At 44.1% G+C, this 27,586-nt stretch overlaps 1 protein-coding gene across 7 annotated transcripts in view; it reads left to right on the plus strand.

The window, feature by feature from the left end:
* Positions 1-27,586, plus strand: part of SIK3 (SIK family kinase 3) — a 223,977-nt gene that overhangs the window by 188,367 nt on the left and 8,024 nt on the right. The window contains exons 7-21 of one of the 7 annotated variants that reach the window (XM_058663873.1): positions 1,898-2,016; positions 2,557-2,667; positions 2,919-3,062; positions 3,460-3,537; positions 3,649-3,758; positions 5,700-5,853; positions 6,106-6,261; positions 8,207-8,277; positions 10,475-10,618; positions 14,333-14,483; positions 15,198-15,323; positions 15,593-15,678; positions 16,083-16,192; positions 17,143-17,482; positions 18,143-19,050. In XM_058663873.1, coding sequence (XP_058519856.1) covers positions 1,898-2,016; positions 2,557-2,667; positions 2,919-3,062; positions 3,460-3,537; positions 3,649-3,758; positions 5,700-5,853; positions 6,106-6,261; positions 8,207-8,277; positions 10,475-10,618; positions 14,333-14,483; positions 15,198-15,323; positions 15,593-15,678; positions 16,083-16,192; positions 17,143-17,482; positions 18,143-19,050 — 2,808 coding nt within the window. Of the gene's footprint in view, positions 1-1,897; positions 2,017-2,556; positions 2,668-2,918; positions 3,063-3,459; positions 3,538-3,648; positions 3,759-5,699; positions 5,854-6,105; positions 6,316-8,206; positions 8,278-10,474; positions 10,619-14,332; positions 14,484-15,197; positions 15,324-15,592; positions 15,679-16,082; positions 16,193-17,142; positions 17,483-18,142; positions 19,051-27,586 lie in introns of all 7 variants that reach the window. The other 6 variants (XM_058663872.1, XM_058663875.1, XM_058663878.1 and 3 more) reach the window with 6 other exon arrangements.

Raw genomic sequence — 27,586 nt, forward strand, 5'->3', positions numbered from 1 at the left:
GTTTAAAAATGGTGCTCATAATAGTATCTAACTTGGGAAGATTGTGAAAATTGAATGAAGTTTGTAAGCACAGTGTTTAATATATGAAGTCTTTTTACATTTGACATGATTTATTATTATTTCTACTGTCTGGTTTTCTGTTCAGGAAAGTTGTAATGATTAATAAAAGTGGAAAAACTTATAACTTCAGAGAACTTTGTTTTAAAAAGCATTTTGCAAATACAGGCTCACTTGGTTAGATTAAATATTCAGTAAACATTCATGCATTCAGTGTATAACTATACAATTCATGATGTATAGGGACCATTTTTGATACTGGAAGTGTAATGGTAGATACAGTGGTGAGGAAGTTACGGGCTCTACATGATGATAAGGGAGTCAGACAGTAAGCAAGTCACTGCAGAAACAGGATGTCACAAAGAAGTACCCTGGGTGAAGAACATTAATATGATGTAATAGAAAAGGATTGGAGGCCTCACTTAGAGCAGGTGGTCAGGTAAGAGCCTTCTGAGGAAGTGACATTTAAGCACTTACATCAATAACCAGGAGCCTGCCATGTGAAGATTTAAGCAAAGAGGATGTGTAAAGGCTTTGGGTGTGCATGCATGACGCATGCATGGTGATTCCACGCTGTCAGGACAGCAGGGGCTGAGGTCAGAGAGGCGGGCAGAAGCCCTAGCATAGGAAGGGGGTTTATGGGGAAGAAATTTGCATTTTATTTTGAGAGTTGTGGGAAGAGACTGGAGGTTTAATTATAGACTGTGTAGTGAAAGGCTCAGATTTATGCTTTTAAAAAAAATCCCCTTTGCCTTCCTATAGTGCATGGATTATAATGCAGTAAAATGGAAAGCAGAAAGACTAATTAAGAGGCTTTTATGGTGATCTAAGCCAGATGTGATTGTGGTTCAGGTGAAGGTAGTAAGCCCTCAGGTTGCCTCAGCCACCAGCCCTGTGCAGGTAGCGTGATGGTGAAGTATCAGACTGTCAGGTTTGACATCTGGCTTAATCATGTGACCTTGACTCAATTTTCTTAAGTTCTCTGTGCTTGGTTTTTACCATTTCTAGATTGGGATAATGCAAGTACACTCTTCTAAGATCACTGTGCAGATTAAGGAATAATGGTAAAGTGCCTAGAAACAGCACTGCTGTTTTTGCAGCAGCAGCTCTTCCATATGCCTCCCGTAGGATCATTAGTACTCTGTTTTATGGATAAGAAAACTAAAAGGGTGATTTTGAAATCATAACACAGGTTTCCTGGTCTTGAATAAGTTTTTCTTTCTGCAGTATAATCTGTGTAAGTATCCATTGATCTGAATATTTGTAGCTCATAGCCCGGTTTTGGGTATCTATAAAGGCTGAAACAACACCAAAAAATTATAAGCAAGAGAGGATGAGTTCCATTGTGTGATAGAGAGGTACTTGTGCATGTTCCTGTCTGCCCAGGTGCCTCATACCATCAGAAATTTCAAATACCTTGAGTTTCGAATGCAACTATTACACATCTAGGCCAAAAGTATTAGATGTGCGTTAGTATGCACATATTAATGCTTAAAATAGGATAGCCATTCTACTCTTCATTAATTGTGCTAACGGGTTCACACATATTATTTTTAAAAATGCAAATCCCTCATTTCCAGAGTTTTTGTGGTTACACTTTTTTGTGTGTATGGTTAACTTTTACTGAGGATATTAACCAGACTACTACATTTGAATTTCTCTTTGCTCTGCTCTCTGCCTTTGCCTCGCCCCTTCTGAAGAAAGCAATAAAATGGATAAGGATCAAGGAACTAGAGAGACAAAATCAGAAACAAGGAGCTTGAGAGTCTGCCTGCTGACTTGGCCTCCGGGTCCTCAGCTCCATCCTTGCTTCCCTCACCAGGACATTTGTCTCTTGCAGAGTGCGAACACTTGATCCGTCACATGCTGGTGTTAGACCCGAATAAGCGCCTCTCCATGGAGCAGATCTGCAAGCACAAGTGGATGAAGCTGGGCGACGCTGACCCCAACTTTGACAGGGTGAGCTGGGTACCACTTGCTTCAGGCAGCTCCTCTTAGAGCTACTGCAGTTTAAGTGTGACTGTCGTCAAGCCATGGACCTGCAAAGATGGGCACTGGGAACAAACTGTTGTGAAATAGTAATGTAGCAAGTGAGGCAAGCAGTAAGGAATGTGAAACCATGTGAATTGTTGGAGAATGGTGATACCAGATCCCTGCCATGTATCTCTACATCATCATTTGCTTTTGACTTTTGAGACAGTGCAGTTGAGAGCTTGCATTCACTCACCCAGAGATCTCTCCTTACTTTCCTTTCAGTAGGTTCAGTTCAGTGGATTCCACAGCATACACTTATTTAAACCTGGTATGACCATCTCAGGTCTCCTGGGGAGTTTGGGAACCAGGGAAATCTTGACTGCTCAAGCAGTTATTTTGTTTATACTTTGAGGCCAAAAACTTTCTCACAGTAATGAGCTTAGAATAGCTTGGTCGTTAAATGCGACATGCCATAGTGACATAGTTAATTGGGGAGTTGATAGCCTCCCTCTTTTTATGTTACAGTTAATAGCTGAATGCCAACAACTAAAGGAAGAAAGACAGATGGACCCCCTAAATGAGGATGTTCTCTTGGCTATGGAAGACATGGGCCTCAACAAAGAGCGGACGCTGCAGGTAGCTATGGATTGGAGAACACAGTGAGCTGTGGCACGCTTTCTTCTGTCAGACTTTTCTGTTTTTCCACCTTCTTAAGAATTGGGATTCTTTTGTTTCCCTCGTCTTTCCTCTTCTTCTGCCCCTTCCCTGGGCCTTGGAAGGAAAGAAAGAAGATGCTTTTGTCTTCTGATGTTGTTATTGAAAGGGCTTTGGTCATTGACATGCCATTTCAACTGGTTTCTTTGCTCTTTTTCTTTCTCTTTTGGTAGTCATTAAGATCAGATGCCTATGATCACTATAGTGCCATCTACAGCCTGCTGTGCGACCGACATAAGAGACATAAAACCCTGCGTCTCGGATCCCTTCCTAGCATGCCCCGGGCTATGGCATTTCAAACACCAGTCAATATCCAGGTGGGCAAGGCCTCTAGGGAATCAGTTCAGCATAAGTACACCAGAGGGGTAAGGCAGCCACTGTTTCCCAGCCCCACACCAAGAGTTTCCTGTTGTTTTTGTTTGTTTGTTTGTTTTGGATTTTTTTTTTTTTTTTTTTTGTCATTGGTCCATCAAAGTTAGAGCTTTTATGTGACAGAGAAGATGGATGGGCAGTATTCATTGTTTTTATTTGTTGGAGTTTTGTTTTAAGAAATAGCAAATCACTGTGAAATATCCTCTCTAAAGAATGCTCCCTTGTTGTGACTTTTAAGGGTAAAGGAACTGAAAACTTCAGCAGTTAAGATGACTTTGAGAGGTTACTGCTATTTGCCTCTAGCGTTAAAGCCATGTGTTGTATGTGTGTGCTGTTTTCCAGACGGAGCAGTCAGGGACCACTATGAACATCAGCGTTCCCCAGGTGCAGCTGATCAACCCAGAGAACCAGATTGTGGAGGTGAGTAGCAACCTGTGATCACTGTCAATTGCAACCATTTTCTTTCCCATACCCACATTGCCTTTCTTTACTACTGTTTACTCTTTCTGATTACCTTTTCTTCTACCACAGCCCGATGGGACAGTGAACTTGGACAGTGATGAGGGTGAAGAACCATCCCCTGAAGCATTGGTGCGCTATTTGTCAATGAGGAGGCACACAGTAGGTGTGGCTGACCCACGGTGAGTATCTGGCGCAAGCCAAGAATTCCCATCTGACTCTTGGTTCCTGCCATGACAGGATTTCTCCACCTCCTTGTAGCCCCCAGGTGAGAACTGAACAAGTGACCAAGACAGGTTTGTAACCCATTCAGGGACCACTTTTGATTAGACTTGACTACAAAATTGCCAAGTGTCTCTAAGTGGATAGTTAGAACTGCCATCCTAATTAATCACAATACCAGTGAAGAGTATGATGTCATCTTTGCCTATAAAGAATGAAGATTTCTGATCTAAGTTACATTAAAGTGATTCTTTACTTTTTTTATTTATTTGAAAGTAGAATTTCATATGTGTATATATATTATGTGTGTATATTATATATACATACACACACACACACACACACACATACACATAAATAAAGAGAGAGAGAGATCTGCCATTTGCTGGTTCACTCCCCAAATGGCCATAATGGCCACAGCTGGGTCAGACCAAAGCCAAAATCCATGAGTATCTTCCAAGTCTCCCACATGGGTGCAGGGGCCCAAGTGTTTGGGCCCCTGTCTCAGAAGTGAAGCATGCAGTGCCTGCTATGCCACAGCACCAGCCCCAGAAGTGATTTTTAATATTCATCTCAGACTGACTAGCATCATAAGGCCGTAGATTAAGGTGCTGCCTGTGGCACCTGGATCCCCATATGCTCTGATTTCCACCAGTCTGCCTGGGAAAGCTACAGAGATGGCCCAAGTGCCCCTGCCATCCATGTGGGAGACTTGGATGGGGTTCCAGGTTCCTGACTTCATCCAGGCTCAGCCCTAAGGGTTGTAGCTGTTTGGGGAATGAACCAGCCAGTGGGAGAGCTCTTTCTCTGTGTCTCCTTCTCTTGCTGGCACTCTGTCTTTCAAATAAATAAGATAGATCTCATTTTTTTTAAAGCTCATGTGAGTTTGACAGCTTTTAGAGATTCTGTTTGCCTCATGCTGTAATGTAACTCTTATTGGAAGCGAGGACAAAAGATTTGATGTAATTCTTTATGTAAACAAGTAAACATTCAAACAATTAACCAAGAATCCAAACTCATATCAATTTCCCGAAATAGTTTCATGAAGTTCCCTGTTGCTCACACACTGGGGAAATGGACTGAAGGCTGCCATGCTCCTTGTTTGTTGTGTAGTTGAAAGCTCAGTATTAGAAACAGCTTTACCCGTTTTCTGGATATTTTGCTTTGCTGAGTTGCGAAGAGAAATTAGAGGCAAGAGTTTTTCTGTGAGTTCAACTAGGGGCAAAACCAGTTTCCTTATAAATATCTCTTTTCTCTGCATGCATTTCCCAAAAAGACTCCATGCTGCCGATTGGCTTGCTTTCACAGTGTTTGTCCTCGGCCTACGACCAAGCAGGCAATGGGGGAACATTCTGACTCCACAGCCTGTCAGCTGCAAAGGGGTGGAGTTCTGAGTCGCTCTGTTAGTGGAAAGATCTCTTATTTTAAAGTATGCTGTAAAACCTACTGTTGTAGCCTGACAGCTCTGTACATCCAGTACTTATCTGTCCTGTCACCACTGACAAGAGTAATTGCATTCCTTCCCTGGTGAATCAGTTGCCACTTCAAGCAGTTATTGTTTCATCAGATGGTCTGTGTTTTCCACAACCTTGCTGCTCACCTGCAGGCTGTGAAAACCTGCGCTGGGTTGGTGCCACTGTTTCCTCCCAGCCCAAAGCTGCTGATTTTACCTGAGGGATGGACAAAGAAGGGCATTCCTCAATCCCAAGTAGGAAAGCGGCTGAGAGTCAGATTCTGCACAGGAGGTGGCTTCTTGTGCCTCTTAGAAATACAAAGTTAGGACAAAATCAAAGAAATAGAAGACAGATTGCACTAACCAAAGCAGTGGTATCACTTTTGGGTATATATACTTTTGAGTAAGAATATTAATCAGATTTCTCTACCATGCTGTTTTGTATTAGCACGGAAGTCATGGAAGATCTACAGAAGCTCCTACCAGGCTTCCCTGGCGTCAATCCACAGACTCCATTCCTGCAAGTGGCCCCTAACATGAACTTCATGCATAACCTGCTGCCTATGCAGAATTTGCAACCAACTGGGCAGCTTGAGTACAAGGTACCTGGCCATGGGAAAGGGCTTGCCCCAGAACAAACTTTGAGATTCCTTTGGGAGGCCTTGAGAGATCTACCCCAGGATTTAAGGGTTTGTTTAAGGAAAGAATAATCACTGTTGCAAAGCAGAGGGAAGATTTTGCTAGCCTACCTCACAATCAAAAGGTCCCTTAAATTTGGTAGATAAAGTACTTCTGTTTGCCCTCCTATTTTCCATTATCTCACCGGTTTCTGCTTGCTGCTTTGTTCCTGCCAGGAGCAGTCTCTGTTACAACCTCCAACCCTGCAGCTCCTGAATGGAATGGGGCCCCTTGGCCGGAGGGCATCAGATGGAGGAGCCAACATCCAGCTGCACGCCCAGCAGCTTCTGAAGCGCCCACGGGGACCTTCCCCACTTGTAACCATGACACCAGTGAGTAGTGGTACAGAGCCCAACTTTCCTGGAGACATGATAAAAAGGTTTCAGGTATATATAGAGATGGGGATCCAGACCCAATTTGAATGTTGAAATTTCCTCTTCCTATTAACTGACAATACTCAATGTCTTCCATTTTTTTTTTTTTTTTCTTGTTAGTCGTGTAGACTCTTCCATTCTTATTTCTGCCTCTTGACCTTACTTAAGCACATTTCTCTGTGGAACCCTGTTCCTGGAGGAACTCCTCCTTGGTGGGTCACTTACAGGCACACTGCCTGAGACCTACTTCTGTGAAAGTTTTGAAGCAGGTAGCTGTAACCTAACTCAAAGGCTTCTCATAGGTACGTCTCCCTGCTGGAAGGCAGTTAAATTAACATTGGTGTCCAGAGTTACCTTCTCACTAACTCCTTCTCTTTTGATAGTAACACCTCACTTTCCAATATTTATTTTTTATTTGAAAAGAAAAGTAAAGAGAGAGAGGTCTTCCATCCACTTGGTGACTGCAATGGCCAGAGCTGAGCTAATCTAAAACCAAGGGCCTGGAGCTTCTTCTAGATCTCTCACATGGGTGCAAGGGCTCAAGGACTTGAACCATCTTCTGCTGTTTCCCAGGCTGTAAGCAGGGAGCTGCTTTAGAAGGGGAGTAGCCAGAACATGAAATGGTGCCCCTAAGGGATGCTGGTGCCACAGGCAGAGGTTTAACCTCTGGGGCCATGGTGCCAGCCCCATCAACTCACATTCTGATATAACATGGATCACTTTTCTTTCAGAAGCCCTAGCACTGTCAGGTGGTATCTCAGTCCCATCTTTTTTTATATTGACTGTATGGTCACAATCAAGTAATTTTTTCCTTCTTCTGAGTTCTGGTTATTTTCCTTTTGTGGATTGGTGACAAAACAGTTTGTAGACTGGCATGGATCACAATGACCTCCTAACTGGCCTCTTTACTTCCAGTCTTGCCTCATGGTCCCTACCAGCAGCACTTTACACCCTGCAGCAAAGGTACCTAGCTTCTTCAGTTACAATTCTTAATATGTGAGTAGCCATCAAGAGTGCACCAGCCTCCGGTCTCCATGCAGCTGGGAGCATTGTCACAGCAAGGCATGGTGGTTTTCATTTCACTCACATTGGTTTTCAAGCATTGAATTATAACTACACAATTACGTATTCTTTACTGAAATATACTTTTGTAGCTTTTCCCAGAATTAAGACATTTAAACTCAAGCAGTAGCATTAATATGAAACCAACCGATATACACATTCCAGATAGTCTTCTGTATTTTCAGGTCCGCAGAAAGGAGGGTATCTCAGATAGCTTATGGAGTGATGGAACTGACGGACAAGGCTTTTATTTTGGTACAGAAAATTTGAAGTCCATGCTTAGTTGGTTTTTTTTTTTTCTTTAAATGCCTTTTCCATGAACTCTCCTTAAGCCACACACATTCTCTGTCCTCTCAGCCTATCGAAATCCAAAATCATTTTCTTCTCTGCCTGGCTAGGTTGCATGCATCCATCAGGTTGCAGGTGAGGTGTTACCCTCCCCCAGGATACCTCCCTGAATTCCCAGGATTTCCTATTGGAGGACATGGTCATATTTTTGTAACAGCATATTTATTTGCACCATTCTCCACTAGACTATAAAATGAAGATAAAGACTAGTCTGTAAATTCACATTTTATCCTATAAAACAGTAGAGAATCCAGCTGTTTGTTTTGAGAATAAGTGAATGAATGAAGATAATAAGAGAAGTCCAAATATAGTATCACCTGAGCATGGTAAGAGTGGTTAATAGGTGCATGAAGGTTGTGCGTATAACCCACGAGTCTGAGAAGTGTGGTGACTATGGCAAGTGACAAAGTCTTGCCCCCAGCCCGGTCTATGGGATAAGCGATGCTTCAGAATAAGCTGCTACCTTGAGCCTTTCCTTCCTTTGTCTCTCCAGGCAGTCCCAGCAGTTACCCCTGTGGACGAGGAAAGCTCAGACGGGGAGCCAGATCAGGAAGCTGTGCAGAGGTAATGTGACATCTGGCAGTGCTTGCAGAACGTCTTTGGGCAGGCTCTCCCTGCAACCAACGAAAGGTCACCTCTGCCCAAGGCGGTGGTACAGTGCAGCTTCAACATTTGTGTGGTCTCTTTGCTCAAGCCAGATGGCATGTTCCTCCCCACATGGAAGTAACAGAAGACTACCCAGAAAATTTCATTTCTGTAAGCGCCATTGGAAGTTCCCCATGTGACAGCAATAACCATAAGAACTTTTCCTGCCCTCCCTTCTTCCTTCCTTGCCCCCTGCCTTCATATTGCAACTCTGATAGTATTCACAAGGCACAAAGCCTGCTCCTACCTGCCAAGAACTGTTTACTGAAAAGGAATTGGAGATTTGGGATGACAGTGATCCTAGCTAGTCTGGCTGTGGACCTCTGGCATGGACTCTTCCTTTCCAGGAGAAGGAATACCTCTTGTACTGTGTGCTGTGTGCTTCTTCCACTCCCTTGTACCAACCAAGAGATATTGAAAAATGAATATGGGATTTGGGCCAGGGACTATTGCAAATATCCATTGTTGGCAGACCTTGTTAAGAGATGCGTAATACACAGAGAATGACAGTGACCACCAGGCATGCTGTACTTACTGCTCATTTGACCTCAGTTCTATTAGCCCTGGTCCTCAACTCCATGCATGCCTCAAGTGGGAGTTGTCGTTCTCGTTTTTTTGGGGAGGGAGTTTCACCAAAATCCAGCATGTATTTTCCCAGAAATACAGGTGTTCTTCGTGATTATATGTTTTTCCTTTGAGGGAAATTGAAATAAAATGCTTTTCATGGGCTCTTGAGGAAACTCTGGGTGTCTTTATCAAATGGATATTAAACCACAAATGGCTTATTGTTTGGCAATTTTTCATACCGCTAATTACTCTACAGTCTGTTAACTGACTTTAGCTTAAATGGGCAGGGTAGTTACAGAATGAAATGCAACTATTTAAAGAACTGCCTGACAGTTGCTGGTTAGGACTCTACCTTTCTCTAGTAGCTCTCTGTGAGAGCTACTGCTCAGAAAGAGACTGGTCCCACATGGAGAGGAGACCGTGGCACACAGAAGTGTTGGCAGGTGGGCCAGCTACTTCTACAGCTTAGCCAAATAGAGGGAAAACTGTGATGACTTTTTTTTTCCTGATGTAGATAACAGAATGTGTCAGTTTGCAAAGGAGCCCTCCAGGTATCCTGAAGAAATGAAAAACTAGGAAATTTACTGCTTCGCTACCTTAATGCAGACAGCAATATTATTTTTCTTTGTCTTGTACTTTAGTTCCTCCAGCTCCATCTTTTTCTTCCTTAGATCAACATTTAAAGTGGGTGATGTCTGTTGGTTTTGATGAAAAGGTATAATACTTCTTTTGTCCATGCCCAAGAGCAGCAGCAGTCGTGGAGGAAGTCATCAGCCAGATGGAGGGGGACTGATATTCTTGTTCGTGGTATTGACCGAAAGATTTTCTGAAGAAAAAAAAAAAAAAAGCTCATCACTCTGTGAACTCTTTCACTTTCAAAACTTCTGTTTTCTTGTCTGCCTTTTTCCCTCCTGTAAAAGCCATTCCAGACTTTTCACGTAGCTTTAGTTCTTCATCCTCTATAAAGCGTTGGTTCCCTGGAGACATTTTTTCTTCTCTGATAGGTCTCAGTTACAATCACAGAGCACGAGGAAAGAAGTGGTTTGGGAACTTGCTTCTAAGCCCACGTGGAAGGATCTGTGTGATACATAATAAGAAGTCTCAAAACCTGGGCCCATCAGTTTAAGGTTCCTATGTGATATCCTTCTGAGGAGTTCCTTTGCTCATCTGTAAAAATAGTCTTTAGGCTCCTTATTCTAACTTGTATTTTGGAAATTTGGAGGGAAAGTGAAGTAAACCTGTAGAAAATAAATTCTTGTGTTGAATGAAATAAGGAAAATGGATCCTCCTTTTGAGCTTGATCTGCTTGCTGTCTTCTCTTCAGTGGCTACTCTTACGCTCAGAATTCGGCAGCTTCGGTGTTAAACCAGCTTTTGTTGGCCATTGAGACATTTTTCCCTTCCATCCATCAGGGATCTGAGTGCCACAGAACCCTTTTGGAGTTCTGGCACTGTCTCACAGAGTGTTTTGGATTAACTTCTATTGCTTCTTGTGGAGGAATATTCCTGTCTGTCTTTTTTACTATGAAATGTGCTCCTGCTTGTTGCAGGTACTTGGCAAATAGGTCCAAAAGACATACACTGGCCATGACCAACCCTACAGCTGAGATCCCAGCGGACCTTCAACGACAGCTAGGACAGCAGCCTTTCCGGTCCCGGGTCTGGCCTCCTCACCTGGTACCTGATCAGCATCGGTGAGTAGCCACCTGAGCTGTGGGAGCTCCTTGAGGCTCATTGGACAGTCTCACAGTGATGGTGATTAGCATCAAGGCTTTAAATAGAAGCCAGCTATCATCCTGAACCCACATCTTCTCGACTTGTGGCATTAAACAATATTCAGGGCAAAGGTTTGCTGCTGCGCCCTGGAGCAATACAAGATTCTTTCCCATTACCTGCAGACTGGTTTATTGTCTGCAGTTGATTCCCATGACTCTGGATATTAACTTGTAAATGAAACTGAACTTCAGAACTACAAGGAAGTAAAGCTCTCCCAATGCCAGCTGGAAATAGAAGGATTTGTAGCCAAATTAATAGACTGGACCTTTAATAATCCATCACCTGCCAAAGAATGAACATTTCATATCATGTGACCCATTGAACAACAAGTTTGGAGATGGAGGAAGACACATCCTTTTCTGGATGGTAGAGCAAAGATGCTGTACCCGCTTCAATAATGTGCTTTGAGAAGTCATTCTCAACATCCTAATGGCGCAACCTTCTGCTAGGTCTCTATTTTAATTCATTCTCTCGAAGAAACAAAAGAAAGTTTAATCTTCTTGACCAATAAAACTTCACTGACTCCACTAAGCCTGGAAGCAGGAAAGATGCCACTTTGCCAGAGTCAGAAGATGGTTTTCTTCTGCGAATACCTTGATGACCAAAATATTCATCTCTCCTGAAGCTATCCCCAAACTTCTGGGCCACACTTTCAAGACCATCATCAATTGCCAGAGCTTACCTTTTAATTTGTCTTTTTGAGAGCACAGAGGAAAGCAAGCTTTACCTGGGAAGGTTGAAAAAGTCATCACATTCCAAGGAAATCAGGTTTCTGTGTGTGTTGTTATGAAATTTGCCACTAACTTACACTGGCAGTCTTAATAGAAAGTGTTTTTTTTTTTTTTTTTTTTTTTTTTTATTGTAACTAGTGTGTTACCCGCTGGATGAAATCAGCAGAAGAGGTGAACTCTGAACAGGCTGAGACATAATTAGTGCCACGTTGGAACTCTGAGAGAAAGAAGATAAGCTTTTTATAAATGATTGTGAATAACCTAGAGAAAGGGGATCAGTTGGTAGTAGTGACAAGAATGAAGATTCCCAAATAAAACTCTGATGGCACAGAAAGACAATCTCATGAAGATCTCCTAAGAGGCACATAGTGTCCATCAAAGGTCGTAATTATTGGTGCGAGCTGCCCTCTCTTCCTCCTGCAAACTCTGCATGATTTCTCATAGTTTGGAGCTCCATAGTTACACCAGTCATTACTTCCTTCTCCTGAACTGCATCTTCCCTTTCTCAACAGCCTGACAGTTGTTCAGCCTGTTCGTCAGAGTCGGTTTCCACTTAATATCATTGAATTTCCTTATTTAATTCTAGGTGTTCCTCAGGAGTTACTCTTTTCAGGGAAACCTGAAGGCTAGCACATCTCCTCAGTCAGGCTCTGTCCTAGACCCCATATCCTGTTAACATTTTTTACTAAAGGAAGACCATGTTGGCCCACAGTTCCATTTATGTAGCTTTTATCCTTCAGTCATTGTCAAGGCCCTGCCTGCTGGAAATCTGTCAGCTGTCTGTTTTCATGTGGCCTTTCTTGGTAGCATGTTTCAAGTGTTTCCTTTGGTCAGGCCAATTTGAACTGAAAGAAAATAAATGCTTTATGAGTGGCAGAGTGTGTGAGGTGGGGCATTTGTGTTAACATAGCATGTCTTGATGGGGTTGCTATACAAATATACAACACAGGAGATTAGAGTTAGCCTACAGGGAAAAGAGGAACTTTCCAAGACCATAAAACACTGAAAATGGGTATCCTCGATAGGTTATTCAATTCCTTTCATTTTCTTTTGGAGGAAATCATTGAAGAATGGCATATATAAACATATATGATAAATAATGGCATCTGTTTTTCTGGAGCCCATTAGATGAAGTCCAACATGGAGACAAAGGATGGATTTGATTAAGCTTATCATTTCTGGAAATATGTGATTTGTCATTTACTGTGTTTCTAAGTGTTACTACAAGAAATGAATACAAAATGGATTTTATCCAGGTGGGTGACCAAGTCCCAGTTTGAAGAATATTTTGGAAATATCAGCTTAATATGAGCTTGTGCTGAGTTTAAACGTGATTGCTAATAAAAAGACAACCAAGCACAGTTGATACTATCAGTGTATCCCCAATGAGCAACGCCACCAGAATGCTTCATGGGAAGTTACTGTGCAGTCCCGGATGTCAGTCTCATCAAACCTGAGCCTCTGGAAAAGTCGCGAACTGCCTGGACCAAAGATCCTTACTGTGATGGGAGAGAATGGGGTTTTCGTGGAGGCATATTGACTACCTGGAGAACACAGCTTTCTGAGTGAATTAGAGGTGTTTCTGTTATTGGAAAATATGAATTAAATTTTAGGAGAAAATTAAAGTCTAAAGCAGAAAAAGAAAAGAAAAATTTGAATTAACTGCTCCGGAAATCAGCTTTCATGATCACTGTTTCTGGATTGTCTCCCCTGTCTCCCTAGCCCTCACATCATTTGTCTTCTGTGTTACTGAAATCATGCTCATCTCATTCATTCACTGCTCTCTGCAGCCTCAGGGAGCACCTGAAACAGAGGGCATCATCAGTGAAGAGAGGGTGCAGGGTTCTCACCTGCTGCCAGAATTCTCTTGACAGCTCTGCAGAGTCCTTATTCCTCCTAGTCCCTCCCTGTTGCCTTGTATTTGAACTTCCTTGTTAACCTCCTTCCTTAGCTATGCTTCTGCTTTAATCCAAAATGAGTAACTGGCAAGGTGATCTATCATTTCACCCATAGTCAAGTGTACTGTCATCTCTGCCCTGAACATGAAGCCCTGGCCTTTTCCATCAGCTATTGGAATGCTGCCTTGGCAGTCTTTTATCTGCTTACCTCAATCCATAAACATCTTTTTCTGATTACATAACAGGCATAGGTGTTAGCTTCTAACACTGATGCTTTCTTAGGCCTTTCTTGTCAACAGCTTGTTCTTTTCTTTCTGTGAGATACTGGCTGTGTTCTGATTGAGCCATTGGGTCTTTGAAGGTAATCCTCTTTTATTAGGCCTTTGGGAGGGTGCTGCTGCTCTGAGAAGTTGATTTTTCACAGTAGGTAACCTTATTTGTGTTGACCAGGTACGTACTGGATCTTGAGGTCTACATTCCTTAGGAACGTGCTGTCTCTATCCCAGGATCAGAAATACCCGTCATCCCCCATCCCAACCTCGCCCTCCATTTTCTAGCACAGAATCTAGGAGTCTTGCCGGACCTTTGACCAAAAAGTTGACTAGTTTCCTGCTTAGGGGAAATGCTGGTTAAATGGTGAATTTCAGATTTAAAGACATTAGATAGAGACATAATTATAAACATGAGAGCTCCTGTGTAGCCTGGGCTGAGAGATAATTGAAAAGCTTGATTTCTCTCTAGCCTGATATGTTTGTAAGAAATAGATGTATTTGATCCCAGGACTTGACCAGGCATGGCATGTAAATCAACTAAAGGTAAGTGGAGTTAGAAGATGCCTAACTGGAGACCTCTTAAAGGGAAAAACAGCCTTCAGAAGTTGCCTAAAAGGCAGGGCTACACATGTAGCCAACCATCTTTGTGTTCAACTGGAACAGCATTTCCTATTTGATTTAGTCAGAACCCCTGAAGCCTAGCCCCTAATCTTCTCTTCCCATGTATTCAGCTCTCCCTACAAGGACTCCAACACCCTGCACCTCCCTACGGAGCGTTTCTCCCCCGTGCGCCGGTTCTCAGATGGGGCTGCAAGCATCCAGGCCTTCAAAGCTCACTTGGAAAAAATGGGCAACAACAGCAGCATCAAACAGTTGCAGCAGGTAATGGATGAGATAGAATGCATCCTTGGAGAAGTATAGGTAACAGAGGACCAGTATTGCAGGAGGCCTCAGGCAGTAAACTTCCCACTCCCTTCATGACAGCCCCACTGCAGTTTTATAGGTTAGAAAAGTATGACCTTCTGGTTTCCTTACTTGCCATTGTGTACACCTCTCCCAGGATTAAACTAAATTTCCCCTTGAAGGAACTAAATTGTTCTGTCTCCATAATCCACTGGGGAGGGGTTCTAGGCTTGAGTTTCAGTGGGAAAGCACCAGGGAAGGTACTCGTAAGCCAGCCTAGCATTCTCTCCTGATGTGGAGTGCTGGGTCATGTTGGAGCCTGCTCTGCATCATTGACCACCTGGCATATTCTCCAGTTGGTATGGAATGGTAATCCCAGAGTGGGGCCAACATACTTCTAGGCTTCCATAGAGAACCAGCTTCCTTTTGTTCTTCCTGATATCAAGCTTTCGAATAGCCTGGGCTCCAAATACACTGAACAGTCTCACTCACAGTTTTTCATTCCCTTGATACAGAACAGAGCATGAGTATATATAGCATACAAGTACCTATATAAATGAATCGGTCATCAAAGACCCTGTTCTCTGTGGTTGTTTCTGCCTATGAGAGCTTTGGGCAGATCTGAGTTGGCTGAAATCACTGTGTGGAGTGGGCCTGACTGCATCCCATCTGTATTAACTGCTTCCCCTGCAGGAGTGTGAGCAGCTGCAGAAGATGTACGGAGGGCAGATTGATGAAAGAACCCTGGAGAAGACCCAGCAGCAGCATATGTTATACCAGCAGGAGCAGCACCACCAAATTCTCCAGCAGCAAATTCAAGTAGGCCCTCACTCTGCTTTCTCCAACTTGTCTGGAGTCTGCTTTCAGGCTGATTTGCTTCTGTCTTTTGGAGGAAAGCACTCAGGGCAAAGTGGAGTTACTTTTATGGTTGACATGTCTGAGTAAAGGTAATCAGACTTTGGTGTGAGCCATGGAAGCATAAATCCAAGTCACAGACTGTTCTATTTCTTCTTTTCCTGAGAATAGCTCCGATGAGTCTTGAAGCTCACAACTTTTTTTTCTTTTTGGACTCCCTATCTATGTTTTAGGACTCCATCTGTCCTCCCCAGCCTTCTCCACCTCTTCAGGCTGCATGTGAAAATCAGCCTGCCCTCCTCACCCACCAGCTGCAGAGGTAAGGAATCATTCTGTGTTGTGATGCCATAGCCACTGCCTCTGGCTTGGTGTCCTGGGTCTGACTCACATGGGAGATGCAGGCTTCCTTTAGTATTCATCTTGGAAGAAACTGTTGGAAAAACAGAGAAACCAATGGTCCTGATATCCCGACTTCCTTGACCACTTCAGGTAGCTTAAAGTGACCTGGCATCTAATGCGAGAGGCCAAGCATAGGTCCACCATGAACTTAGCGTCTTTGAGAAGCCTGGTAACAGGGTGTTAATAGACTGTAGGAGATGGCTAATGTGTACCATAGAAGCTTATCAAAACTAATAGTTTCTATTTGTTGTGTATCATATGGCTGAAACTTAAGATTACATTGTTAGCACAAGAAGTTTCTTTTTGTGTTTTGTTGTTTTTAAGGTTAAGGATTCAGCCTTCAAGCCCTCCCCCCAACCACCCCAACAACCATCTCTTCAGGCCTCCTAGTAATAGTCCTCCCCCAATGAACAGTGCCATGATCCAGCCTCACGGTGAGTGGAGGGATTCGGGTTGATCCATTGCATGTCATGTGGACAAAATGACCCCCTCACAGGCTTGAGTGCCAGGAAGCGTTTGACTGACAGAATAATGTAGTTTTTAGGTACAGAGCTGCACTGCCTGGAATTGGTGCCACCAATTACTAATTATTTTGTAATCATGAAACACAGGCATGTTGCTTCTGGGTGCCTCAGCGTTCTCAGATGTCAAATATGAGAATAATAATAACAACAATAATCAATAGGCACATGTAAAGCACATAGAACAGTCTCTGGCACAAAGTATTTCTTAAAGAAAACACTCTTGATCATATTTTTGATAAAGCTGTCTTTAACCCTATCAAATAAGAAGTTGCTACCATAGCTTTCCTTATTGTCATACCTCCTTTTGATTGTCTCCTATGCTTGTGGGCCCCTTTTTGTGGCTGGCTAGATGTCTGTTAAGGTGATGTATTTTGCTGAGTATGAGTCTTCAAGAACCATCACTTTGAGAATTTGTTAAGTAAACCACATAATTCAGGTCCCTTATCAATCTCCTTAGACAATGGTTAGGAGTCTGAATTGGCCTTGAGATCCTGTTTTCCTCAAAGTGGAGTCCCCAAACTCACTGAAGTAGAGTCTGTGTTTTAACCAGACCATTTGTGCATTACAGTTTGGGACGAGCTGCCTAGTTGGCCACTCAGAGCGTAATACGTGGACCAGCGGTTAGAGAAACTTAAGCAGAAATGCAACTTCTTAGAAGCCCACCCTGACTTACAGAATCAGTGTTGTAGGGGTAGGACCCAGCAATCTGACCGTTAACAAGTTCTCTGGATCATCTTATACATGCTAAGTCAAAACTCTGCTCAAGACAGTGGATGGTTTGAGCAGTCTCATTGGCTCCCATTGCTTTGGGCTGGCAGGGAACCCAGGCTCTTGCTCACTCTCATGTCCTTTCTATCTAGGTGCTGCATCTCCCTCCCAGTTTCAAGGATTACCCTCCCGCAGCACAATCTTCCAGCAACAGGCTGAAAGCTGCTCCCCTCCTCCTAACATGGCACTCACCTGCTTGGGCATGCAGCAGCCTAGCCAGTCACAGCAGGTGACCATCCAAGTACAAGAGCCTGTTGACATGCTCAGCAACATGCCTGGAACAGCTGCAGGCCCTGCTGGGCGAGGCATCTCCCTTAGCCCCAGTGCCAGTCAGATTCAGATGCAGCACCGCACCAACCTGATGGCCACCCTTAGCTACGGGCACCGACCCTTGTCCAAGCAGCTGAGTGCCGACAGTGCAGAGGCCCACAGGTAAGACCAACGTGATGTCACCCAGCCTTGACGTAGGGAACCCAGGTGGGAGGAGCAGTCCCCTTAGCAGAACAAAGAAAGAGTGAAGGATGGTTCTGACTAGGCTTTCCTCTTGTTAACTTCCTTCTGAGAATCAGGAAGGTGGGTCAGGGGTGCAATTGGAACCTATTTATGGACTCCAGATTAAAATGCTACTGAGAAAAAGGACAAAATAACAGATATCTTGACTTTATTTCCCTTTGTCAAGAAGTCATCTAACAGAGGAGTTGTATAAAAACGCCAGTGACCTTTATTTTTTGTTTTTGGGGGGTTTTTTGTTTGTTTTTTCTTTTACATGTTTTTTCCGTCCCCATCACTCTTGTAAGAAATTGTTGTTTCCTAATAGTCCAAATTCTGTTTTAAGCTGGGCCAGGGTGCTGCCTTCAAGGTGGAGTTCAATCTGTTGTGCTCCCAATGCTCCAAGAATTTTGGAACTTACTGAATAAATGAATAAGGGGACAGATTGGGGTGAAGCATCCGTCCTCCACTTGCCTGTCACAGCACAGTTCTCCGTACCAGTGGGGGTGCTCCCTGCTGAGGAAGAGTAGTAGCTATTGCCCAGGGGACTCTGGCACTCTTGTGACGCGGATGCCTGGTACTCACTCCCTTTTGTGTCTGCAGCTTGAACGTGAATCGGTTCTCCCCTGCTAACTACGACCAAGCGCATTTACACCCCCATCTGTTTTCGGACCAGTCCCGGGGTTCCCCCAGCAGCTACAGCCCTACAACAGGAGCAGGGTTCCCTCCAACCCCAGCCCTGAAAGTCCCTCCACTTGACCAATTCCCCACCTTCCCTCCCAGTGCACACCAGCAGCCGCCACACTATACCACATCGGCACTGCAGCAGGCCCTGCTGTCCCCCACGCCGCCAGACTATCCAAGACACCAGCAGGTACCCCACATCCTTCAGGGACTGCTCTCTCCCCGGCATTCACTCACCGGCCACTCGGACATCCGGCTGCCCCCAGCAGAGTTTGCACAGCTCATTAAAAGGCAGCAGCAACGACAGCAACAGCAGCAGCAACAGCAACAACAGCAGCAGCAGCAAGAGTACCAAGAATTGTTCAGGGCCATGAACCAAGGGGATGCTGGGAGTCTGGCTCCCAGTCTTGGGGGACAGTGTATGACAGAGCACCAGGCTTTATCTTACCAACATACTGACTCGTATCCCCACCACCACCACCACACCAGCCCCCAGCATCTTCTACAAATCAGGGCGCCAGAATGTATCTCACAGGTTTCCTCCCCGACCCCGACCCACGGCTATGCTCATCAGCCAGCACTAATGCATTCAGAGAGCATGGAAGAAGACTGCTTGTGTGAAGGGGCCAAGGACGGCTTTGCAGAGAGTAAGAGTTCCCATCCGTTGACCAAAGGTTGCCATGACAGCCCCCTGCTCTTGAGTACCGGTGGACCTGGAGACCCTGAATCTTTGTTAGGAACTGTGAGTCATGCCCAGGAGTTGGGGATTCATCCCTACAGACATCAGCCAGCTGCTGCATTCAGTAGAAATAAGGTGCCCAGCCGAGGTAAGAGTCCCCTCAGAGTCCCAAGTTCCGGGCCAGTGTGCCCTCATTCAAGTAACTCAGTAACGTTGCTTTGTTTTCTACAAGTATTCCGTGTTCCCCTGAGGGAGAAGTGCCTCAGGAGTCCTCTGAGGTCTTACTGGAGAGAGGCCCAGAGAGAGTGTATATTGGTGGGTGTGGGGTCTAGTTTCAAGATAAGGTGATAGTGCTAAGACAGGTAGCCCTTACTGCTACCATTCGGACAGCTCCCTTTAGCTTCCTCAGTGAGTCAGCACCAAGGAAAGATGATTCACTGGCAGTGTGCTGGACAAGGAGTCAGAGCGCCTTCATCCTGACCCTTGTGAGTCAAGCCCTCTCAGCCCCATTTTCCTCATCTCTGGAAAATGAATGAGGTGAGTAACGATCCTATACAGAAGACTTAGGAAGGTGAAAACATGTTTGCATTTATATAGTATGTTTGCATAAGAAAAAGAAAGAGCTATGTTCTGTAAATGTCAGAGTATGAATTACTATTATTATTGTGGCCATTTCATTAATGAGCTAGATACAGACTAGATACAACATCATGAAGCCCATGTCCATTCATGCTGTTTCACCTTGTAATTAATGAATACATTCCTTTTTGTTCTGGAGGAGATCATGATGACCAGCAGTAGTGATATTCAAAACAGGTAGCTCCATTAGCATGACAGCCTTCACCCTAGATAAAAACAGGAATGGTATCTATCATTTTTCTTCCTGCTTATCACTCTTCACCGCTGCCATCCATGAGATCAAAAATGAATTTACGGGCCCAGTGCATAGCCTAGCAGTGAAAGTCCCCACCTTGAATGCACTGAGATCCCATATGGGCGCCAGTTCTAATCCTAGCGGCCCCCCTTCCAGTCCAGCTCCCTGCCTGTGGCCTGGGAAAAGCAGTCAAGGACAGCCCAAAGCCTTGGGACCCTGCACCCACGTGGGAGACCCAGAAGAAGTTCCTGGCTTCTGGCTTCGGATTGGCTCAGCTCCAGCCGTTGCGGCCGCTTGGGGAGTGAACCATCAGATGGAAGATCTTCCTCTCTGTCTCCTCCTCTCTGTATATCTGCCTTTCCAATAGAAATAAATAAATCTTTTTTTCAAAAAAAAAAGAAAAAAGAAATGAATTTACCCAGAAACTATACAGCCCTGAAACTGAACATTTCATCTTTTATTCCCTCACAAAAATACTTGAATCTCCCATTTTGTCCTTCAGGGTCAGCATGCAAAATTCAACTCCGTTAGATTCTAAAGCTCAGAGCAGGATTGAATGTCTTATTCTAAAGTAACCTGTGTGCAGAAGACTTGGTGATTTCAGATTGTGCTATCATGCATTGATAGGGAAAGGTGTTTGCCTACAATGCCAAATAAATGTTGGCCTTGTGAATGTAAGGCGTCATCCAGCTTAGAAATCTGCCCCAGACAGTTGTGCTGTGTATTTTCAGGAGAGAGTTCACTGTATTTTCAGGTGGATGCTTGTTGCTGTGTCTACTTGATTTTCAAAACCAGGGCATATGTGGAATGGATGACAGGCATGGAGGGTGGGGGGTGTCTTAGAGTTGGGAAAGAAAAAACTGAAGAGAACCAAAGGACTAGACTTTTCTGGGTTCATATAGCAAGGCAGAACCAAGGGCAGGATAGGGAAATTGCAGATTTCAACTATCCTAGGAAGACTTGCACCATGGGTAGTACGTTAATCCTCCATCTGCGGTGCTAACATTCCATATGGGCACCGGTTCAAGTCCTGGCTGCTCCACTTCTAGTCCAGCTCCCTGCTGATGTGTTTGAGAAAGCAGGGGAAAATGGCCCATGTCCTTTGGCACCTGAACCCATGTGGAAGACCTGGAAGAAGCTCCTGGCTTCAGACTGGCCTAGCTCTAATTGCTGCAGCCATTTGGAGAGTGAACCAATATATAGAATATCTCTCTGTCCTTTCTGTAACTCTGCCTTTCAGATAAAGATAAATAAAATCTTTAAAAAAAAAAAAAAAAACTTATGAGAGACAGTCAGACATGGAAAGATCTTCCATCTGCTGGCTCACCCTCCAGATGCTTGCAGTAGCCAGGGCTGGGCTGAGGCCAGGAGTCAGCCTGGAAATGACTTTGGGTCTCTCACATGAATGATAGTGTCCTGTGTCCTGAGCAATCACTGCCTCCCAGAGTAAGCGTTAGTGGGAAGCTGGGATTGGAAATGGAGCTGGGTCTTGAATCTAAGCACTATGACTCAAGATGTGGACATTCCAAACAGCATTTTAACTACTGAAGCAAATACCCATACTTGAGAAAGACTTTCATAAAAACTTTATGGAATATGCTCTGCCCCTTCGGCCACATGGGAATGTCCCTTTCTGGGAGCACTGAAGCTGAGATGAGATGGTCGGTATTGGGGGGACTATGGGAAAGACTCCTGTGGCCTGCTGTGGTTTGGCTAAAAAGGAGGATACTAACATTCACCAGGCATCAGATACTGTTTATATGTAAATTCATTGAATCCTCACAACAATCTTAGACAGTAATAACTCTTGCTATTGCTATTTAATAATGAGCATAAGTAACCTGACTCCAAAACCAAGAGCTAGTAAATGGTAGCTGAGCTTGAGAGCCACTCAGTTCACTCCAGCAGATTCTCACTGAGCATGGCAGTGTGGAAGAAGCAACCCTGAAGCAAACAACACTTCTCTTTCTGTCCTTTTCTACCCTGGATTACTGTAGTTTTAAATACTTTATGAACCGCTTGTCTTAAAAAATTATTTACTGTAATTCTTTTTACGCTTCCTTCAGTGTGCAGTACACAAAAAGGAGAGAGCTCATATTCACTGCTTCCTGCTTGTCAGAGGAGCCCTCCCCAGGCAGGCGTGCTGGGCTGGCTGGTACCTATAGTGGGCGAAGCGCGAGCCAGGACAGGTGCCATGGAAGCATCAGAAGAGAAAGAAGTTAGCTGTGAAGCAGAGGAACAGGCAGGTCTCTGGCCTAAGTGTAGTATGTGGAACAGCTGTGGACAGAGGAAATTTGTGGAGCTGACTGAGCAAAGAACAGTGAGTGAAAATGGCTCAGGGAAGTCTGGGAGGACACAGCTAAGGGCAGAAGTGTTCTAAAATACAAAGTATTGTCTAGCTAGACAACAGAGGCACACTGCTCGGTGCTGCTGGAGTTTCAGATCAGCTGACAGCCTTGTCACTCATTCCCTTTAGTGCCTTTCTATTGAATGTAAGGACTTCAAGTCGATAACTTTGTGGTTATGATAAATCTGCTCTACTCCTTCCTCTAGTTGATGTTCAACCATTGACTGCCTCCCTCTCCTTCTTTCTCCTTGCATTCTGACATGCACCACCAGCACTGCCATTACACCCTGCAAAAATTGTTTTTGCTTTCTGGAAATAAGTATATTCCTAAAGATTTCAGTTTAAAATTACCCTGTCTAGTTTTTCTGGGGTGTCTTCCCCCCCCCCCTTCTCCCAATGCACTTTCATATTTCCCTTCTGACTATTTTTTTAATTGGAAAGGTAGATTTACAGAGAAGAAAGACAGAAAGAAAGCTCTTCCATCTGCTGGTTCACTCCCTAATAGCCACAGCTACTAGAGCTGAGCCAGTCAGAAGCCAGGAACCAGGTGCTACTTCCGGGTTTCACATGGGGGCACAGGGTCCCAAGACTTTGGACCATCTTCTACTGCTTCTTTCCCAGGCCACTACCAAGGAGCTGGGTGAAAAGTGGAGCAGCAAGGACAGGAACTGATACCAGTATGAGATCTTAGTGCTTGCAAAGGCAGGAATAACCAGTTGAACCATTAGGCTGGCTCCCTTTCTGACTTATGATATGAACTCTTGTTTTTTGTTGTTGTTGTTGTTTTTTTTAATTTATTATTTATTATTTTTACTTCATTAATTGCATTGTATTATGTGACACAGTTACATAGGTACTTGGGTTCTCCCCACCCCTCCCCAAACCCTCCCACCATGGTGGATTCCTCCACTTTGTTGCATAACCACAGCTCAAGTTCAGTTGAGATTCCCCCATTGCAAGCGTATACCAAACATAGAGTCCAGCATCTTATTGTCCAGTCAAGTTCAATGGCTTCTTAGGTATACCCTCTCTGGTCTGAAGACAGAGCCAGCAGAGTATCATCCCAGTCAATTGAAAGCTCCAACATACCATCAGCAAAAATTTACATCATTATGGAGTTAATTGACATAGTAATGAGTAACCAATATGTTAAAAGTAAATGCGAGTTCCCAGCCACCTTCTGTGACCACCTCACCTACACTTCAGTTTTAGTTTATACACAACATATAACATTCATAACATAACATGTTATACATAACATCATATCATCTTAAATTAAGGCAAACATGTGGTATTTAACCTTTTGGGATTGGCTCATTTCCCTTAGCATTATGGTTTCCAGTTTGGCCCATTTGGCCACAAAGAACTGCATTTTGTTTTTTTTAATAGCTGAGTAGTATTCCATGGAGTAAGATTTGTGTATTTTTATTGGAAAGGCAGATATACAGAGGAGGAGAGACAGAGAGGAAGGTCTTCCGTCCAATGGTTCACTCCCTAAGTGGCCGCAACAGCTGGGGCTGAGCCAATCTGAAGTCAGGAGCCAGGAGCTTCTCCTGGGTCTCCTACATGGGTGCAGGGTCCCCAGGCTTTGGGCCATGCTCTACTGCTTTCCCAGGCCACAGGTAGGGAGCTGGATTAGAATGGTGCCCATATAGGATCCCGGTGCATTCAAGGCAATGACTGTTAACTGCTACGCTATCCCGCCGGGCCGATACGCACTCTTCTAAAAGCTGTCTTCTTCACTCTAGCCTTGATTATCAGTGCATTATAGTAATGTTTGCTTTCTTTTTACCCAGTTTACTCTGAGCTCTTTAACTTAACCATAGAACAGCCTTTTCTCGCTTTATTGCTGAAATTCTTCCTATCTCGTTCTAGAATCTAATCATTCTTGAAACTTTGGGAACCACATATGCATATAGTTATCTTTAGCAAATAAAATTGCATGTTTATGAAAATGGGAGTTTCAAATTCAATATAGTGAAATAATGCGTTAGAAACATCAAATGACCAAGGGAAGCTCAGTGCCTGCTGCTCTAGTTACAATTCCCTTTGGGGATGTACATCTGTGTGTTGAAAATGATTTCTTATGCCAGGGCATCTCTGTTTTCTTTCCCTGAACAGTGTGAACTAACTAGATGCTCATGGATCTGTCATGTAACCTGTCTTCCATTTTTCATCTGTGTAATGAGGGGTGTTGAATGGCTCCCTGAGGAGGAGCCTTGAGTTAATGTCCGTAGGATGCCAGTACTGTGCGTAGTGCTTTCAGCTCAGTTGCATATTTATTTTTCACCACTGCCTGAGAAGTCTTTGTTAAGATCCCCCTACGACAGTAGTAAGGAAGAATTCACAATCCTTTGCTGCATTAACTTGGTCTCATCCTGTTCTCTTAATCAGGAGAGCTATACATTTCTGCTTTTCCAGAGACTCATTGGACAATTTTATGTCACTTTTCCCAAGCAGGAATTATCATGCTGTGCCCCATCACCCTGTGGGCACCCTGTGGATGCTTACCCTCATGTATGTTTGTGCCAGCTGTCTCCTTTAATGATCCCTTCATCCTTGTGCACTTGCACTCTAGTCCCCAAACACCTCAGCTGTTACTTCCCTGGTAGAACAAGCACAGCAGAATTTGTCACATTACTATATTGCCCGAGATTATATTGTAGATGGGAAATGCAGAGATGGAAAGATCAGCCTGCCCCCACGGAGCTTGTACTGCACTGCAGGAAGGAGAACTTGCTCCCAGAGAGCTCTAACATGAAGTGCTCTGTACAGCAGCATCATCTCCTAAGAGTGAAGCTAGTGTGGGCAGATGAACAAGGATAGCTGGTGTCAGCTGATGGGAATCAGATGCCGTCGTATCAGTATTACCTATTTTGTTAGCAGCTGTTAGCCAGCAGCCATGAGGCCGGACACTGCCAGAGCGTTTAGTTAAAAGGTTTGCTTTGAACATACACAAGTTACAGAGCTATCTCTGCCCCTAAAATCTCTCCCTCTGCTGCTTGCAAAGTATCCATTTGCTTTCCTTCTGTAGTGTTAACACAGGCTCAATTTTCTGACTTTGCAAATAAATGAGTGCAGCCCAGCCAGTTCTCACAGTGAGAGTGCCAACTGCACTCATGAAGCGAACCCGTCTCCCCTCTGAGCTCACTCAGCCTCAGTGTTATCCAGCCTCACAGAGGGGTGGGGAGCATGCTGACAGACTGGGAAGGATCACCTCTCAGAGCCTTGCAAAGGACTGTGGCAACATGTCATTTCTCTTAAAATCCAGTGAATGAGTAAGGTGAGTCAACATTGACAGACTCAATAGAGTTGTGCAAGCTGCCCTGAGGTTCCCCACACTGGGTGGCCATTGTGTATTATCTTTATCTGCATTTTTTCCCCTTGCATGATCAGAGGATCATCTCACTCATAGCTTCACTTTGTAAATACTCAAGTGTGGGGCTCTTGCAAGTCATCTTTCCTCTCATTTTTTATATGTCCTTCCGTGAGCCTGACAGTTCTGGCTTCTAGGTTGGCATAAGGGATGCCAAGATTACAGTGAAAACTCAAGCTTTTTGGTCACTGGACTGGTCCACTTAACAACCCCAGTGGTCAGTAGATCTCACACATAACATGTCACACGAACCTCTAGAATGAGACTCAACATTCTGACTAAAAGCAATACTTTATTTTATTAAGGATTTTTTTTTTGAAGATTTATTTATTTTTATTGGAAAGGCGGATATACAGAGGAGGAGAGACAGAGAGGAAGGTCTTCCGTCTGGTGATTCACTCCCCAAGTGGCCGCAACAGCTGGAGCTGAGCCAATCCGGAGCCAGGAGCTCTTCTGGGTCTCCCACGTGGGTGCAGGGTTCCAAGGCTTTGGGCCATCCTCCACTGCTATCCTAGGCCACAAGCAGGGAGCTGGATGGGAAGCAAGGCCACTGGGATTAAAACTGACACCTATATGGGATCCCAGTGCGTTCAAAGCGAGGACTTTAACCACTGTGCCACCGCGCTGGGTCCAAGGATATTTTTAGAAGTTGTGGAAAATGAAATGAAGATTTTTAAATGCTTAACATTTTAATTGCATGTATAATTTTTTTCATAATACACATATTCATGAACTCTTTGAGAACTTTCTTGCATGTGCCTTCACAGTTTATTAAATGTTCCCTTATATGTATTCTCTTTTTTGAGCTCCTAATAACCCTCATTTTTCAGATATGGAACCTCAGTGCCAGGAGAGGTTAAATGTGACCCAAGTCCATCCACTCTGGTGGTGACGGGGCTGTATCCTGACCTCAGTATTCTGACTCCTTAGGCTTACATTCCTCAAGTGTCTCCTTGGCCCTGCTTTGTACCTTCTGAGCATGTCTGTTCCATGTCTCTGACCCACTGATTATACTGAAACCTGCACAGACAGCCTCCCAGCTCCTGCTGCTGCACTACTCTAACATCTGGTTTATAAATCACATTTTTCTCTCCTAAATCAGAGGCTTCTCTGAAAATAAAGTTCCAGTGACTCATTTGTTTATTAATATGTGGTCAGTTGCTCCATCATTCTATAAGTAGGGTTCTGTGATTAAATCAATTTCCTTATTTGTTTTTATCATGTTAGGCCATCATCCACTTAAAAGGAACATTTCTGAAATGAGTACAAATAATTTAAGTCTGTTGAACTGTTACAGAATACTAAGTTCTTTTTAAGCTATCTATACAGCTGCAGAGTAGTTTTTGGTTTCTAGATCCAGAGGTTGAGACCCAGGGGAGCTAGAGAGCTTTGCTCCCATGAGAAGTCTCCCCGACCCCAAAGCTGGGCTGAGGGATAAAGAGGGCTGGTCAGGCAGGCTCATCATGCAATTTGTCAAGTGAGAACTTCCTATGTCTTAGTGTTACTTTCAGTTCTGTGGGTGTGTGACCTGAAGACTAAGAAGCAAATAGACAGGGAGGGTCAGATCTGTGTAACTTTCCCAAAGGCAGAGCCACAAGGAGGGTAGGTGTTTGAGTTTGCAGAAAAATCCCATTCTTAGTAATAAAAATAAATTCAGAAATAGGGAGGGAGAGTGAGACTTAGCAACATGACAAAAAAAAAAAAGCACTTGAGGTCTCCAGAAGGGAAAGAGCCAGGACTGTATAAAATTTCTTTGAAGATTTATTTAGGGCCCGGCAGCGTGGCCTAGTGGCTAAAGTCCTCGCCCTGAACTCACCGGGATCCCATATGGGCGCCGGTTCTAATCCCAGCAGCTCCACTTCCCATCCAGCTCCCTGCTTGTGGCCTGGGAAGGCAGTCGAGGACAGCCCAAAGCCTTGGGACCCTGCATGCACAAGAGACCCGGAGGAGGATCCTGGCTCCTGGCTTTGGATCAGTTCAACCTCAGCCACTGTGGTCACTTGGGGAGCGTACCAACAGATGGAAGAATCTTTATCTCTCCTTCTTTCTGGAAATTGGCTCTGCCTTTCAAAAAAAATTAAATAAAT

The sequence above is a fragment of the Ochotona princeps genome, chromosome 4 (genome assembly GCF_030435755.1).
Source record: "Ochotona princeps isolate mOchPri1 chromosome 4, mOchPri1.hap1, whole genome shotgun sequence".
NCBI lineage: Eukaryota > Metazoa > Chordata > Mammalia > Lagomorpha > Ochotonidae > Ochotona > Ochotona princeps.